The following is a 17810-nucleotide window of genomic DNA, read 5'->3' as shown; positions in this document are numbered from 1 at the left end:
GAATTTGAATTCTAAGAAGTTCTGCTTGTTGCTATTTGTATTTTCACAACTCTGTCAATATGCGACTATGAGTATCCTATACAATGAGTTTTAAAAAGCATTAAAGTGAAATGACTTGATTGTAATATAAGATAACCATTTGTTATGTTACGGGAAATATTTTTACACTCATAGAAGTATTTGAATTAAAAATACCAGATTAGGGGAAGACAAGAAACATACTAAGTTTATGGGTGTAAAGCAGAAAATGTGAACTTACTGAATGCCTCACATCACTTTTCTACAAACAATAAAACAATATTTTTCTCTTTTGAATGGAAATATCCCTAATTATTTTCAAAACACATTGTGGTTTTAGACCTTTGCAACACAGAAACTTCCAGAGATATTATCAAACATGAGAGGAAATCAACAGCAATCAGAAATAGGTGTTCTTTTTAGATAAGTCATTATAAGACTATGTTTCCTTCTGCACTGTAATCTTGTACTACACATAAAAAACTAAAAGCATGTGAAGTGTAGCATTTTGTAAACTGTAACTAATTTTGCTCACATCTGTGTCTAATTGTTGTCTGCATTCGCATTCTTGAGAGTAGATTTATTTTTCCTGGACCACGATGTGGATTCAGCTGACCAGCCTAAGTGAGGATTAGTTGTTTTAAAGTTATTTTGATTAAAGAGTCATTTTTAAATACAGTAACACACAACACATGGTTTAAATAATCCTTGAGACACAAAAGAATATATCTGAAGTATACTTAATGAAATGTAGATCATGCGTATGGACTTTCAAAAGTTGTAGAGTATGAAAATACAGTAGAGTCTAGTTGAACCAGCGTAAAAGAAATGAGTTGTAGTGAAAATGCATTTTTTCAGTGAAATGTGGTAGAATAATTCTTGTTTTGAAGTTCATTTTTTCGTTATTAACAGCAGTTTGACTTTGAAATTTAAATATGATTGGTTAAAGCACAAATATAAATCTAACCAAACTTTCAAAGTATATACTGAAACTAGAATTATATTTCCAACATTGTACTTTCCAGCTAATGTTAAAATGGAAATGCACTTTAACATTTAACAGAAAGAATGCTTTAAATACTCTTTCACGTAATTAAGCCAGGAGAGTTCTTAAAACTAAGTTAGTTCTCACCTATAATTTATTCCAGGTGCATAAAAGTGGAGAGAAAAAAAAAAAAGAAAAAAAAGGAAATTTATCCTTGAGGTATATTGCTGGAGTTTCTAAAGGAAACCACTTAAACTTGTGTGAGAACATTAATTTTAACAAAAATTGCAGAAGGCTGTTATCATGGAATGACACATCTGTAGGCATTGAAATTTAATTTGTATCTTATACTCAAGCATCCTTTAAAAATTGTTTTTCATCCTGCATGTATTGTAGAAACATATACCTAGAAATTTTACGTAACATTATACCAAGACAGTTAGACTTTAAAGATGCTTTATTCTTGCTGGAAAGGTAGTATTTCTTATTTCATAAATCATAATTAAAAAATAACAGGACTTAACAGAAGACGTTTGGTTGGATAACTGTAATGCCATTTGAGATGCTTCAGTTCTCATCTTTGTTCTGTAACCCTAATTGATGTCAGTTCAGGTTGAATGAAAATGCACATCAAAGATTTGGAATTCTGAGCCATTTTTAAACGTTTTGCAGAATGCTCTCCTACTGAGGCGTTAGCCTGAGCCTACAAGCCAGCAGTCTGGCCTTACCTGAGCTTTATCACCTGCTGGCAGTTTGAGCTGCTTCTGGAAGACAGGCAGTGACTGTCAAAGCCTGCACATTAGTTAAGTTGTTCAGTGAAGTCCTGAAGTACAGATTCGTCTAGAAAAAAGAGAGACTAAAATGTAAGCTGACTAAGATGGTGAACTGATTATTAAACTTTCCATTTTCTTTCTCGGTTTAAAAGATGGAAAATCCACCAAAAATGCTAACTACATTTTCTAGTTTACTGGGCAGAACTGAATAAGAACTCATTGAATTTTAAATTGGCGAGGGTAAATGAGTACATTGTTCAGTGGAGTGACTTTGGGTATGAAAACTTGCCTTTGCCATCTATAGTTAGTCCAGCATTGTCTGAAAGTTGCCCAGAAGCTGTTTTAGTGAATGTTAAATGACAAATAGTAAATGTAGGAGCAAACCATTATGATAAGGATAAGAAACTGTCAGGAGTCAAAGGGGTGGGCGGGAGCTCTATTTCAGCTGGTGATAACAGAAGATGAAAGATCTTCTGAGGATGCTGGAGGATTACTGCTTGAACTATTGCTGTTAAACATGCTCATTTTGTCAATCGCTATTTTTTTTCCAAGCACCTTTTCCAAGCTGCCTGGGCAAGGCTGCTTTGCATGTTGATTGGGGGAGGGGTAATCCCGTTTGCAGCTGTCATAGGCCAGTGATGAATCACTATCACGTCATTTGGCTGCCTTCCCCCCCTGACAAGGGGAGGAGGAGGATAGACCTGCAGGAGGAAACAACAGTTGAGACCTCAACTTAAAGACAATATGCCTTTCACTGCTGCAGTATCCTCCTTTTTCTCTTTTGGTTAAAAGAGAGCATTGTCGTTCTCAACCATGTGCTCTGTATAATTAAGAGCTGACACTGAAGCAGAGTAACAACAGCTTCTAATTTTTTTACCCCTGATCACAGGTGCAAACATCTCAAGCCAGTTCAGATGTTGCTGTTTCCTCAAGTTGCAGGTAAGGATATTGTTGATATTTGACATTTTTGGAGATTACCTTTCTGTGACCCGTATCTATTTTTGTCTAGTGTTTCTTAATTATTTCTATTAATAGCAACAGCCTCTGTTGGAAATTACTTAACAGTTTGTGTGTATGCGCTTGTAAAACATTTTAAGTATGTAGAAAGGGAATAGGAACCTCGGTTTGAAAATAATTATGGGCTATAGTTTCTAGTGTTAGGAAAACTGTGAATGTGTAATGAGAATCAGGAGAGAACAATTGGATTTTGGACCATTTCTAGTTTGAATTCAGAATATTTGTGGAAGTCAAAGCTCACTTTAGAAGTAAAATGGTTCATGTTAAACTGTTTTAAAAACTGATACCCATAGTCAATGTAAGTGCAACCTCTAAATTAAAATGACTGTAGCTTTTATTGACCTGATAGGGTGAGGAGCAAATAGTATTAACTTTATATATGTAAACATTAAACTTCCATCTTTTTTCTTAGAAAAACATACAAAGTATAAAATAAAGTAAATGGGCCCTAAACTTTTAAGAAATTGGCTGTAAGAAAATAATGGTATCTAAGTGTGTTTTTAGTGACTTTAAATAAATTCTCTCTTCACTAATAGGGTATTCAATATAAATGTATAGTTCTGAAATTGTGAACATGAGTAGTGGCTTTTGTACCCATTATAGAATAAGTAACTGCAGAGTCTAAGAACTTTCAGGGGGCATTTAACTGGTTTTATATGGTAAAAGTGCAAAATTATAGCACTGAAGTAGAATTGTTGTTATTTCCCAGAGTAAGTGACAGCTGAGGTATTCCGAGTGCTAATGCTTGCAGGGACCCACTGTATGTTGGCCTTATCCCTTTTCAATTGGGCACGCTGTATGTAATCCACAAAGCAAACAAGTGAGCCGACATCATAATGTTTTAATGCTGCATTTGTTTCAAGGGAAACAGAGGAACAATTAAGTAGTTTGCCAGAGTAAACACATGCATCAGGACTATCTCATTCCCTGTCACTAGACTATAGGTTTCAAGTGTTTTATTTGGTTTGGAGACCCATTAAATTACAATTGGGTGGTAAATTATAAGGGAGTACCTGGTGCTAATTTATTAGATGAAACAGATTCCCCAGAAAAGTGATCTATTTCTATTTTACTTCTTTACATAGTTGCCTTTTCTTTTAGAAAAGTAATTCCTTTGGTCCTTTTTAATATAAAAAGAAAAAGATGACTGTATTTTTTCTTTGAAAAGTATAATAGGTGTCATTGTCTCACATTAGACCTTGTGACTTGATGAACTGTGTAAGAGAAAAAATGAAATTTTAAAAACTTCGTGTGACTGGCTGGATAGGTAAAGCAAGTGTCATCTTTTGATAGTACATATGATGAAGGGATGCCTGAAGTCAAAATGTGAGATGAATTATTTTGAGTCTAAGAAATAGATACAATGGGACTTTTGTGCGAGTGTGTTTCAAAGCAGGTGTCAAGTCATTAGCGCATTAAATAGTGGTGTTATGAATTTGGTACATCTGTCAAACGGAAGGCTTCTTGTCTTTAGGTCTATGGAAATGCAGGATCTAACCAGCCCGCATAGCCGTCTGAGTGGTAGTAGTGAATCCCCCAGTGGCCCCAAACTCGATAACTCTCATATAAATAGTAATTCCATGACTCCCAATGGCACCGAAGGTGAGTGTCTGCCTTCTCATTGTTTACTTTGCACCTTGTTTCTTCATCAATATATGCTTTGTTATTAGTTGGTTTGTTATTAATTGAAATCATTAATATGATTTCAGTTGTCAAATTCGTAAAACTATTGTTATATTTCCTCTTTAGGTGATAATGTGACTTACTAATCCGTATTCATTGTTAGGAGATTCATGTTTCCAGGTTATTGTAACATTGCATAGATTGGTTTTGTTTCGCCAAATGCATATACATATATACACATGTATATTATACGTATTTGTGTGCATGACATTTTTAACCTTTGAGTGTGTTTTATCTTCTTATTGATCATGTCCACACTGCAATATCAATTTGTGTTGTTTTGTTGTATGATCAATTAAAACTTGGTATTATTTCCTTTATTTTATTTTCCCTTTTGTTGTTAAATATAGCCGAATTTGTTTAAATGTAAACATTGGACTGGATTGTTTCTAAATATCAATGAAATAATTTGTGTGCCTAGTGTTCTTATGGCTTCGGCTATGAAAATATAAATAAGTAAAAAAAGTATTGTTTATGGCGTATACAACATCATTTAGGTGATATACACACAATTTATTTACTTAAAGATCAAATAGCATACTTTAAATGTAGAACAATTACAATTATTTCTGTGTAATTAATACATATGAATATTTATATAAATTTTATATAAGTAGAAATACCTACTTTGATCCATGTATACTTAAGATTAAACATATAAGGTTATATGTATTGTTGCTACCTGTTATGCAGTCATTTAGGTACTATGCATATTTTTACAACTTCAACATATGGAAAGATACATTACATATTGCATTATATTTATTTCTACTATAGTCTATTGAAAAATTATTTCTTCATAGATAATATTTTGCTTATTTATTCATTACTAAGCCTCAGGACCTTGATGACTCAGAGCATACCTTTCACTAGAAGTTCGATAAATTATCTATGTTAGAATATTCCAGAATTCCATCCATATGCAAAACTCTTAACCATCATTTCCCAGTCACCATGGTGATCTTTCATTACACAATTTTTTTTTAAAAAAGCTAACTGCTGTAAAATTATTGTCTTTTTTGATGTGATATTCCAGTATGTGTTAGTGAAGGCTTTTAAAACTTATAATGTTATGTAATTTTTAGTAATAGGAAAAATATAAAATCAGTTGTTTCTGATATGAGATGCTTTGATTTTTATTCCAGCAGTGATTCTTTGAATGTGTAAATATTCTGCATTTTTCTTTTAGCATAAATACATTCATTTCAAGTGTTTATGAAAAATGGGTACTATCAAAAATTGAAACTTTGCTGATGTAGCAGAAAATTAATCTCTGCATGAGGTGCCTTTTCATCTGAAACTTTTTTCTTCCCATTTTGATAGGCAATCAGAGAGAAATTTAAATTATTTATAGGAAAGTAGTTCTAGTGTGTAAGTGGATTTTATAGAGCAAATAAAATAAAAGCAAGCAGTCCTGTTTCCTCTCCTTTTGGGCTTTGGCTTCAGGTAAAGCATGCCTACTGCGGAGTGCAGACTGGGTGTGGATGTAGTCACCCAGACCGCGGCAGGTCCCTGCGCCGGCAGGCCTCATGCGAGAGTCAGCGTGAGGGCGGCCACTGACAGGAGCTGCAGAAGGCCCATAGGTGACCTTTAACAGGCATTTCCATCATTGTGAAGTCCAGATAAGACAGTCATTCAAATTAACTTAGAAATAAGGAAGACTAAGTATGTTAAAATATTTTGCTCAATAGAATATACCGGTACATATATGGAAGAGCAATTATGAAATACTGGTAGTTAATTTTTTTGTATATGAAGAAATGAATAGGACTAATACGTTTTCATTTTCTCAACATTTTATTGGCAAGTTCTCTCCTACAAAATAAGAACCACGCAGTACTGAAACAGAGTGTGTGTTTAGGGTTCCCCTTAGATAGCTTTATGTGAGTGATGTGTGGTTTGTTTTCTAAGCACATGTGGAGAAATAACGTATTTCTGAATATTTACTTTTTATAGCTTGATATCACATTCATATTTAGGAATATCGCATTTTATTAGATTTTTGCATAACTAAAATAAGTTCAAACTATTAAAACATGTTAGGTAATTATGGGATCTCCTCAACCAAACTGGAAAATACACAGAATTTATTCTTTATCTTAAACTTAATTGTTTTATGTCTTAGAAATGAATTTTTTTAGACTTGACTTCAGACAAATACACAATTACTCATCTCACCCTGTTTCAGGTAATCTTCATTAATGTACTTTACAAGCGTTGTGGTGGTTAGAAAGTGAAGTTAGAAGGTATCGATATAAATGAGAATAAATGAAGTTTCTCAATCTCCTGACATATTGTTTTATTTTAGTAGTCAGTTTGAAAATATGGACCCAAAGTTCCCTCATGATTGATGTTACATGTCTGTTTAGATACAAACAATATTGGAAAGTTCTAGGTTTTTAATTAAGTGTGTGAATCAGTTTATCATGCTACTTATATGTCTCATAGTATATCTATTTCATTCCTCTCTGTCACCACTAGAGGAGTTAAGCTTAAAATTAGCGAATTCATTAATGTCTGGCAAACTTCTCTGGCATATAGTCTTTATAGATTTTCCTATTTCTTCTTTGAAATCTTATTTAGTTTGAAAACAGCAGTGTTTACTGATGAATTAAAGGAATGAAATCAAGAAATTCATTACAATTTAAGAGTCTTTAAAATGTCAATCACCTCCCCTAACTCTACAATGAACATTTTCAGCTACATATGCCATGATTTATATTTAAGTGACTTCTCTGCAGCCCGACTGAAAATCATCTCAGCCCTATAGAAATTAATTAGGTCAATGGAACTTCCATTTAGTTTACACAGTTGCTGGCTTTGCCTGCATTTATATAGGTTGTCTTTTTTCACTCAGAGATATTTTTTATTTCCTGCCACCACTTGTTCCTATAATGAGGCTAAGAAAACAAGAAAATCTCCTGTATCAAAAACCATAACTTCATCTGAAGAACAAACAAGAAGGGAATGGAATGGAAAGGCAGAGAATATTAAGTTTCTTCTTAAGTCTGCTGCCAAATTATCCTAAGACTCAATGTTTGTAGGTTCTGTACTCATAGGCTAGTGCCTATTTTCATGGTTCATCTAAGGGATAAAGACAGAAAGACACTGAGCTACAGCCTCAAGTACTGTGCTTTTTTATTTCCTACATGAAATGTTCTTCAGTTATAATAGTTGTTTGTTTCATATTTCAAAACTTTCAACTATTCACATTTTTATACATCCTTCCAACCCCTCTGTGAATTGTTACTGTTGAAGTTAACCATTGGTTGGTTTCACCCAGTTTATACATCTTTGCAATATAAAAATATAAACAGGTAAAAATAGAAAATAGTAGCATAAATGAACGCTTGACTTGCAATGAGGAAAGCACTGTAAGAAGTGATATGTTTCCAAATGAATTAATGCATATTTTTGTTACTATTAACTCAAGCTTGACCTAGCAGACACTAATGGATGGTTGTGAAAACACCAACCATGGCCTGTCTTTCAACTGTTTTCCCTCTTCCTTTGGACAGTTAGTCTGAAAAACTTGTCTTGAAACAGATAGATTTGTCTTTAGGTGACGTAAAACCAAATGCAATTGGAGGCCAAGATGGAACAAAAATTCTGTTCCATGTATTATATTGTTAAAGTATAGCTTTTAAGAAATAGGCTTCTTGGTGATACTTCTATTAGATGATCATCAAATCTGAGAGGATTTGTAATGTTTGGGAATCTGTGCAAGCCTTTACATGGTAAAGGCTTTGTGTTGATATTTGTGTTAAGCATGAGAAGTAGTTGGGAAAGGTTCCTTCGAAGGACTCAGGGCTGTGGCCCTAAAAGGATTTTTATTTACGTACGTAATTAAGGCCTTGTTTGCAAAGCAGTGATTCTTTCCATCTTTGTTTTCGCTGGTTGTCTTAAGTCCATGGGAGCTTAAGATTGGTCAGTTCATATATTGCTGGTTTGAGTGTTTATTTTTGGTTGTCTTGGAGTAAGGAGTGAGGAAGGCCAAAAAAAAAGTGTGAGCAAGCAAAAATCTGAGCTCTAATTCTGAGTTTTCTCTATTGTAAACTTAGACTCAAACTCAAGAAGAAGCTTAAACTTGTCTTGAAAGGGATAGATTTGTCTTTAGATGACGTAAAACCTGATGCAATTGGAATCTTCACTGCACATAGGGTTTCAGGAATTCTGATGGTAATTCAAATAGTAATTTTGAATTGGTATATCAGATTTCCTAGGTGATAACAGATACAATCTCGAATTAGGTAGCTAAATTTTCTCTGTTTAAAATTTACTGTGTATTACATATTTTAGGCTGATAGGTTCAGTTTTATACATTATCAGAATCATTTTAAGCTGTTTTTATCATTTTTACAAAACTTAGAACACTAGTAAATTATCTGGATTTGTTTTCTCGCTGTAATTTTAATTTAGTAAAATATAATGCTATCCAACTAGATTATTTTTAAGAAATCTGATTTATAAGAAATGTCTAAACTGGGGCAGATGTGTATAAAATTATGGTTTGAGGCTGTATTTTATAGTCTATGTTTATATATTTGTGGTTAAATATTCTGTTGTCAATAGAAACATGGTAATATAACTTTATTATTGTTTACATTCTGCACAGGATTTAGTTTCTGGAAGATTAAGGGACATTGTGAATAAAAGAGTTTCTAAATGACATTTTTAGTTTGTCTGTAACCACAGAATTGGCCTCTTATAAATTGTTCTTAAATAAAAGCCATGAAAGAATGAACAAATAATTTGTAAGGATTTAATATTTTCCTATGTCGTATATATAGGAATAATTTTCACATGTCTGTTGCTAATTAATTATAATAATGCTGGCTAATATTTATGAATAACCTATTAGTCACTGTGATGACTATTTTCTATGTTTTGCTTTATTAATCTTTAGAAAACAAATTTAAAAACATTGTCAGCAAAATAGCTAAGAGTCTGGGCTTGAATTCCAGCTTCACTATTTGCTGGCTGTGTGAACTCAGACAAGTCAGCCTCTAGGTGGCTATTTTCTCATCTGTAAAATGGGGATAATAACAGAACTTACATCAGGCTTTCTGTGAGGATGTAACATAAAATTTGCAGCATAATTGGAACTTACAAGTGCTCAGTATTTATTAACTGCTATGCCATATATAATTAAGTCACTTCTACAGTGTGATTCCCATTTTATGAACCAAAAAAATCCAAGACTTAAACACCAAGTTTAAAGGCACATGGCTTGTAATTGGTACCACTGGCATGTGAGCGGGTACTTGAATTAAGTTCTGAGTCCAGAGCCTGGGTTTTTAATCATCATATTATTCTCTGGAGAGAATATGTGATTTGCATCATCTACAAATGCCTTTTCTAATACGTTTTACTAAACATTGGTGCTTTCATTGCCACACTGGTGCCTTCATGGCTGGATGATGCCATTCCCTAGCAAACAGCAGCGCTGTGCAAGAACCAGTGGCAGAGGCTTTGATGACAAGGACTTCGTTATAAGGATGACTCTTCAGGGTGGTTACAGTCCGGTCTTGAAGTTCTGATGTGCATGAGTGTGTGAGATTCCTTCTTGTGGTCCACGTGCACGTTGTATTGCATCATTAGGTTAACTTTGGGGGATTGTTTCTTGTTTTCAAAGCTTTAGACTTAATTATAATTTCATCAACTGTCTGCCTGTTAAGCCTCTCTGAGATCAAATGGAGATGGGAAATCATGTCTGCTTTTCATTATAATGGTCATTATCATATGCACATTTGGTTTGGGGCAGTGTTACTGTGAAATTTAAAAACTGGTTGCAGTTTTGCTACTGCTCAGAGTAAATGTTTTCTACCTCAGAAAATATTTCTAAGTAGGTGGTAAATTTGGTCACACTTTTCTTGACTTTGAGAACCAAATTATACCAGCCAAACAACACTGTTGGCATTTGTTGGGGCTCCATTGGAGTAGTAATGACCAAATCTGAGAGTTGAGAACATGCTTGGGATGTTCTAGGATCAGCAAGGAGCCCAGTGTGGCTGGAGGAGAGAGAATGGCTGGGAGTAAAAGAGGTAAAATCAGAGGAATAGAGGGGTGGCACGTGTGAGCCTTGTAGGGTGGCAGATAGGCTCTAGCCTCTCACCTGCAGCTAACTGTATCTTTCATAATAAGAATAGGAACTCCAGTGCTGATTGCCTGCAACTAGGCTCAGGGTTTCTAGAGTGAGGCTTCCTGATAACTAAGGTCTAGATGTAGACAACTTTTCCCTACTTCCAGTTGCTAATAGTATAGAGAATCACAGTTCTGTGGCATCTCTGTGCTGCCTGGGCCAGAACTTTGGTATGAGCAGAAATAAATCTCCCTGAGAACATCCAATATTCTGGGAGAAACCTCTGGTTCCCTCCCGGGAGATATGTGAACATTTTGTGAATGGTAGTATTTGGGCAAATTCATATGCCTTTGGTGACAGATTCCCTGCTTTTAAGTAAGTCCTGATTTCTTAGGATATCCAAGGATGCCTTGGTGTGAGCAGTATATAAATAAAGTGGGGTCTGTTACATTTCTTCTCACCTTGCTAACTTGGAGTAAGGGTCAAGAGTAATTCATTCTCCTCCCTTTCACTCTAAGCATACAATACAGTAGAAAAAAATACATACATATTACAAATTTTCCACTTTTGCTTTGGGTAGGAAAAAAATTATCTGTCATATGTCAGTGACTGTCAAATATTGCTTATACTGTAGTAGAGAGAAAGCAAGTCTTCATAAGGTTATCAAGGGTTTGTGTTAATTTTTAGGACACACAATTTGTAAGTGAGAGCTTATTATGATTATGTTCATGGTAATTTGCTAGTTTTACAGATTTTGAGTTTTGTTTTGTTTTGTTTTGTTTTTGCATGCCTCCAGTATCCCATTATACCAAAAAATGGTAGACAGACTCTACCAAACACATTCCAAAGAGGTATGTTTATGTACTCCTCATAATACAAATTAGGAACTGTTTCTTAACATTGTAACATGAATCAAAATCTATAATCCTTACCCATTTTATCATTGTATTTATTACTAATAGGGCATTTTAAGTGGAAAGAATCCTTTTTGTCAACAATAAAGAATATGAACTACATTGACTAAGTTTTTGAGTACATCATATGCCCTCTACCTACATTTATCCTCAAAACAATCTTTAGGGTAACTTTTAGGCACCTCATTTTAAAGAGTTTAAGTGACTAGTCTGTGTTTACAGTGTATTAACTGTGTTGCGGAAGAGATGCAAAGGCCTAACAGGCTGATTTCAAAGCTATATTCTTTACACTTTAAAACATGGACTCCCCAATAGCACTGCTTAGGTTACTAGCCAAAAAGCTGAGTTCTTGCTGAAATAGTTTATCTTCCCTAAGAAGTGTTTATGTTACCTTATCTAAGATTGTGGCCAAGATGAAAGATATGCAACATTCATTTATATGTGTGCTTCACCTAGAAGAGTTTTCTAAGTTTCTCGAAGCGGGGACACATGTGTTCACTCTAGTGTCCTTAGCATCTAACGGGAGGATTGGCAATAAAGTCAAATAAAAAAAATTGTTAAATGAATGCCTCATATTACTAAGCATATAATGTACATGAATGATTATAAGAGAAGAGCATTCATTAAGTTTGTTTACAATGTATTAACGATTCAATAAGTATCTAGAGCCTGTTTTTTAAATTTTTGAAATTGATCATTTCACAGACAGTTCATATAGTTGCTATGGGCTGTCCATCCGCAGAACATTCACAGTCAACATTGTTGCAGGTTGTGAATTTGATCTATAGTGACTGACTTGCTTTTGACCCGTAGTAAATAACTGCTTCATAAATAGAAACTTCAACTGTTAGTATATTAATAGTGATGAAGCAACTTCCACATACAACTGTTCCAAGAAACAACTGAATGATACAAGGATAAGGCAGTTAATACACTTAGGGTTGGTGTGTAGATGGTAAGATGGTAAAGGAATAATTGGAAGTAAACATTTTGAAGGTGGGGAAAAATTGCAGGAAGAAGGATATATATATATATATATGTATTCACTGAAGTAAAAAAATAAAAGTGTCTATGTATATATGTGTGTGTGTATATGTGTGTATATATGTAGTGTATCTGTACTATATATCCACAATTACATTGTTAATTTGAGAAATATTTATTAAGTGATTCTATCTAGAAATATACCAAACTCCATTCTAGCCAAGGAGGAGTTCGCTATTTAATGTGATTTACCACCATACTTTAAGATAAGGACTATATTCTGCAGAGAAGGAGGACATCTAATCCTCACTGAAGTGATTGTGGATTGTGGGGACGCACACTGGTGATGCTTAACCTGAGTCCTGAAGGAGAGGTAGGAGAATACTGAGGGCCATGCCAGGAAGAAAGAGAGAGCTTGAGCTTCATAGCTGTGACAAAGACATTCTGAATGGCAGAAGAGTGTATGTGCGTGTGCGCGTGCGCATGTGTGCGTGTGTGTGTGTGTGTGTGTGTGTAAGATGAGAAGCATGCACAGAGATGGAGCTTAGATGCCAAAGATGATGATGAAGGGCTCAAGATATGAAGTTCAAGAATTTGGATGCAACTGTACAGGAGCTGTGGGAGCTGAAGGCTTGTGAGTCAGAAAGTGGTATGATTGGGTTTGTGTTTTAGAAATGCACTTAGGTAGTATTTTGAAACTGTATTCAAGGGGTAGTGGGCATTAAGAAGGGACCCTAGGTGAGAAGAAATGAAGGCATTTTATCTGAAATCATGTGCTTATTTGCATATTATTATCTTTTTCTGAACATATCTGATACTTGCCTTAAAGAGAGTAACGTGGAAAATGAGTAATATTAGAAATATAGGAAGAATTGCATGCTTGTGAGAGCAGTTTTGTAGTCAGACTTACCTGAACTAAAAAATCACAATCACAATTCTGCTTTTTATTCACGGCAACTAACATATGCCTGTTGAGGACAGAGCAGGGAGCATAGAAAGAGTCCTGAAGGCTGCCTGCGTCTGTTTGAAGCTCTGCCACTTATTAGTTACGAAGTGTGATGACGAATACTTACTTAACTGCTCTATGCCTCTGCTTCCTGGTCCGTAAAATGAAGGTGATGATACTGCTTGCCTGTAGTGTTGGTACAACTGTTAGATGAGTTGGTAAAGTGCTTAGAACAGAGTCTGGCTCCTAGAAAATGCTCAATGTCCACTGGCTATTATTATCTATTACTTCTGAGCCTCTGCCTTCTTTGCTGTAGAATGGCATTGCCCCTTCATCACAGGTGCATGACAGTTAATCTATCCAAAATACTAAGTGTAGTTACTGGTATCTACTATATGCTCAAAACATAGCAGCTATTATTAAATAATGTTATATTTTTAAAAAGAAACATATCTTCTGGGACTGGCTACTGTAATGTCTCCAGGTGAGGAAAGGATATATTCTCCTCCTTTGGGATCCTGCATATCAAGCACGGCCTTTGCAGGTATTTGCAGTACTTGAGGTACTTAGTAATTACTTGTTCAATTAATACTCAATGTGGGTAGGGTTTATGTCTGGGTGCTCCTGTGAGTTGGTGAAGGATGGGAAGAAACATGATCTGAGATGTATATTTAGTAGATTGATTACCTTTTAGGCAAGTAAGCCATTTTCCCACATTGATACGGTTGAGGTTGTGAGTCTGAGCCAGCTCATCTGCTTCCAATCTTCATGCACTGATTTATTTTACCACCCGCTAATTTGCAACATACACTGATACACTTTTATTCAGTGCCCTGGTATTCTTGGACCTTCTTATTGCTGTACCATTCACTGATTGTCCAGATCTATATCAAAGGAATGATTAAGGATGATAAACCCATATTCAGAAAACACTGGGCTTTTTGGCTGATTTACAAAAGATACGGCAATTAAAGAAACATGAAACTGTGTGATCATGGACTATTTAACATCTTTAAGCTGCAGTTTCCTCATCTATGAAATTACACAATAATAATAAATATCTCGTAAAGTTGCCATGAGGAGCAAACAACCTATTGCTTGTAAAGTGCTTAGCAAAATGCATGGCATATAGTAGGTGCTCAATAAATATAAACTACATTTAAAATTATTACTCATCCATTCTAAAAGTCTACTTTAATATTGCCTGTGCCATAAATTGAGAATGTTGTATTGCTGTCTGTATTTTTTATTGGTACAATCTTTTCATACTGTTGTGCCATGCTTCCATTATTATAATAAGCTAAAAATGTTTTGATCTCACTTTGCTTTCTAAATATAATATGTATCTGTTGAAAGTCATGGAATGGCACATTTAAGATTTGTGCATTTGATTATATAAAAATTTTACTTTAAAAAGTCAAAAATATGAACTCTAGTTAATGATATGAATGCTGAAGTGTTTAGGGGAAGTATATTATATCTGCAACTTCCTTTAAAATATATTAAAAATAAGATAGTTTTTTGAAGGATAGATATAGAAAAGTAAATATAGTAACATGCTAATTGTAGAGTCCAGGTGATACATCTATAGGTGTTCACTGTGTAATTCTTCCAACTTTCCTGTCTGTATGATAAATTTTCTAGCATAATATTGGAGAAAAATGGAATCTAGTATTTATTTATTTTTTACTGTATACAAATAAACTCTGCCAGATTCTAGAAGAAATATAAAGAGGTGTATGGTACTGCTCTTGTGTGAAAGATGATTTATGCCAATTGGGTCATTTTAGTTATATCCAATTGTACTATTTTGTTTTCTGTTGCTTATAATAGAATACTCGAAACAAGGTAATTTATAAAGAAAAGGAATTTATTTCTTACAGTTATGAAGGCTAAGTCCAAGGTCAAGGACCTGCATCTGGTGAGGGCCTTCTTGCTAGTGAGGACTCTCTGTATATAGAGTTCCAAGGTGGCACAGTGTCACATGGGGAGGGCATGGAGCATGCTAACATGCTAGCTTAGGTTCCTCTTCCTCTTCTTATAAAGCCACCAGTTTCCCTGTCCTGATAAACCATTAATCCATGAACCCATTAGTCCATGAATGGATTAATACTTTCATGAAGGTAGAGTGCTTGTGATCCAATTACCTTTTAAAGTTCCCACCTTTCAATACTGACACATTGGGGATTAAGTTTCAAAATGAGTTTTGGAGGGAGTAAATATTCAAACCATAGCTCCAACTAAATCAGTTGAAAGAGCAGGGGGGTAAAGCGCTTGGGGAATAAAGCACCAGCTCCAAGAGCTGAATTTTCTTCAAGCCCAGCTGCTGAAATGGCCTGCTGTACCCTTCAAACCAGTTTACCTAGTAACTAGTGAAACAACCTGCCATGACTCCAAGACTAATTTTACCTACAGCCACCAGTCACCAGTCAGAGCTTGGCAGCCTCCCAAAGCTTCTCTAGTGCCAATGAGCTTTTCAAAACAAAATGTAACATTTCTCTTTCTAATAAAAACCTCCAACCTTCTCTTTGTTCTTAGGACATACTGAAGACCATTCCGCTCTGTGTATATGTACTGAATTGCAATTCTGTGATTTTCAAACAAACAAAATATTTAATTTAGATATTTGTCTATTTTATGTTGACCATAACACCTGTCTTAAGGAGCTCACAGGCTGGTAAAGGAACATAAGACTTTTTAAACATTTAGCAAAAACTAAAAGGTAATATGCCGAATAAATTATGGAGACTAGGATTTTCAGTCTGTGGCTTACTCTTCCTCAGTAGTTGGAGAACAAGTACCAAAGGTTTGCAAATTCAAAAGGTTTGTCTGTAGGGTGAGGAAATTAACAGGCCACATGTATATTTAACTCTTTCACATATGGACATTCTGTTATGTTTATTAAAATACACATTTCTTTGGTCTACAAATTCACAGTAGGTTTTTGTCATACACTTTGGGTTCTGAAATATTTTGGTGTTAGAGGGCTTCATTCTCAAGAAGGTTAGAAGCCACAGATCCAAACAAAAGTGCTCTCAGAGTACAGAAGAAAGAGCTCTTCAGCTTGCTAAGGTCTGGCCAGGCTTCAAGGAGGAGATGGAATCTGAGCTGAGTATTGGGAAATGGGTAGAATTTGAATAGGTGGAGAAGAGATGGAATGCATTCTAAATGAGGCAACAATACAAACAAAGGTAGGATAGTTCAGGAGACTGTTAGGAGACCAGTTTAGCTGAAGAAGGAATTGATAGTAGATAAGGTTGGAAGGATTAGTTGGAGCCAAACTGTGGAGAACCCTGAATAGTAAGCTAAGGAATTTGGATTTCATCCTGGAGTCGGTAGAGAAGCCACTGAATATTTTGAGCAAGGGGCTGATATGGTGGAAGTGTTTTAGGTGTTAATCTGGCAGCAGTTGCAAGGATAGACTGGATTGGGGGACAGATGAGCATTAGTATAGAGGCTCATGTAATCTTCTCAGATTGTGTGTGTTAGGAAACTGAGCTACTGTAGAAGAATGAGTTGCAAAACAAAAAGGAACATGGAGTTGTAAAAGACATTACAAAGGAGCAGTTATGATTTACCATATATTTCTTTTACCAAAAAAAGTCAATTAATCTAGACCACCCCATAAGTAATTGCACATGCTGCTATTAATATATGCTGTACTTTCCATGAATAGCAGGTTTTGAAATGGACCAATGTTTCTTTTTGGCCATGTATACCCTTAAATTCAAGTTTAGTCTGGATGTGTTTATTTGGCTTTCATAAGATTGTACCAGGTGTACCATTGAACAGCTAACGTTTTTTCCTGCCCTCCATTAAGATAAAGATGGCCTCAACTTTACTCTTTGGAGAGAGAATGATCATATGCTATATAGCCAATGCAAACACAAAAGAATGTCTTGTTTTCTAAATGGGAATTACTAAAGAAAACACATTTAATTCATGGATATATGCACTTTTAGGTGAAGCAGAAATAATCAAATGAGTACTTGTAATATTGAATTCATCATGCATTTAGAGTGAGATGTCAAATGTATAAATTTAGCAATGTTGCTTTTTTCCACTTTCATATTTTATGCAACAATTTTATTCTCTTCACATCTCCCTCGCTGCCCCTTTTTAAATCATTTGATACAGTTTCTAAAAACACATTTCTATTTCCGCCTCATGGTTTGAGAAAGAGACTCATTAAATCTGTGAGCGATACTGTCGTTGAATCTAACCCGTAACAGAACGTTGCATGTTTGTGCTTTTGGGATCCTCTACAGCATAATTGTGTTGCTCTATAAAGGGTTCTTTTAAGGCTTATTTGCAGCAATACCCAACATTTGCTTTTGTGGGTTATGTCCCATGAATTATTACAAATGAATGATAATTTATTTACCTTTCTTTTTACTGATTCAGGTGG

General features: G+C 34.9%; 1 protein-coding gene across 22 annotated transcripts in view; it reads left to right on the top strand.

Annotated features, from left to right (window-relative positions):
* EYA1 (EYA transcriptional coactivator and phosphatase 1) overlaps positions 1 to 17810 on the top strand; it is a 336777-nt gene that overhangs the window by 173504 nt on the left and 145463 nt on the right. For 13 of the 22 annotated variants that reach the window (XR_012416932.1, XM_015454952.4, XM_015454950.4 and 10 more), the window contains 2 exons: positions 2666 to 2715; positions 4268 to 4395. Coding sequence is in view for 17 of the 22 variants with exons in the window: in XM_015454952.4 (XP_015310438.1) it covers positions 2666 to 2715; positions 4268 to 4395 (178 nt within the window). In the remaining 5 variants the exon portion in view is untranslated. Of the gene's footprint in view, positions 1 to 2429; positions 2716 to 4267; positions 4396 to 17810 lie in introns of those variants that run through there. The other 9 variants (XM_074000019.1, XM_074000013.1, XM_074000009.1 and 6 more) reach the window with 3 other exon arrangements.

Source organism: Macaca fascicularis, chromosome 8 (assembly GCF_037993035.2).
Source record: "Macaca fascicularis isolate 582-1 chromosome 8, T2T-MFA8v1.1".
NCBI classification, from domain to species: domain Eukaryota; kingdom Metazoa; phylum Chordata; class Mammalia; order Primates; family Cercopithecidae; genus Macaca; species Macaca fascicularis.
Note: the sequence above shows the minus strand (reverse complement) of the source record. Positions and strands in the feature narration are given on the sequence as shown.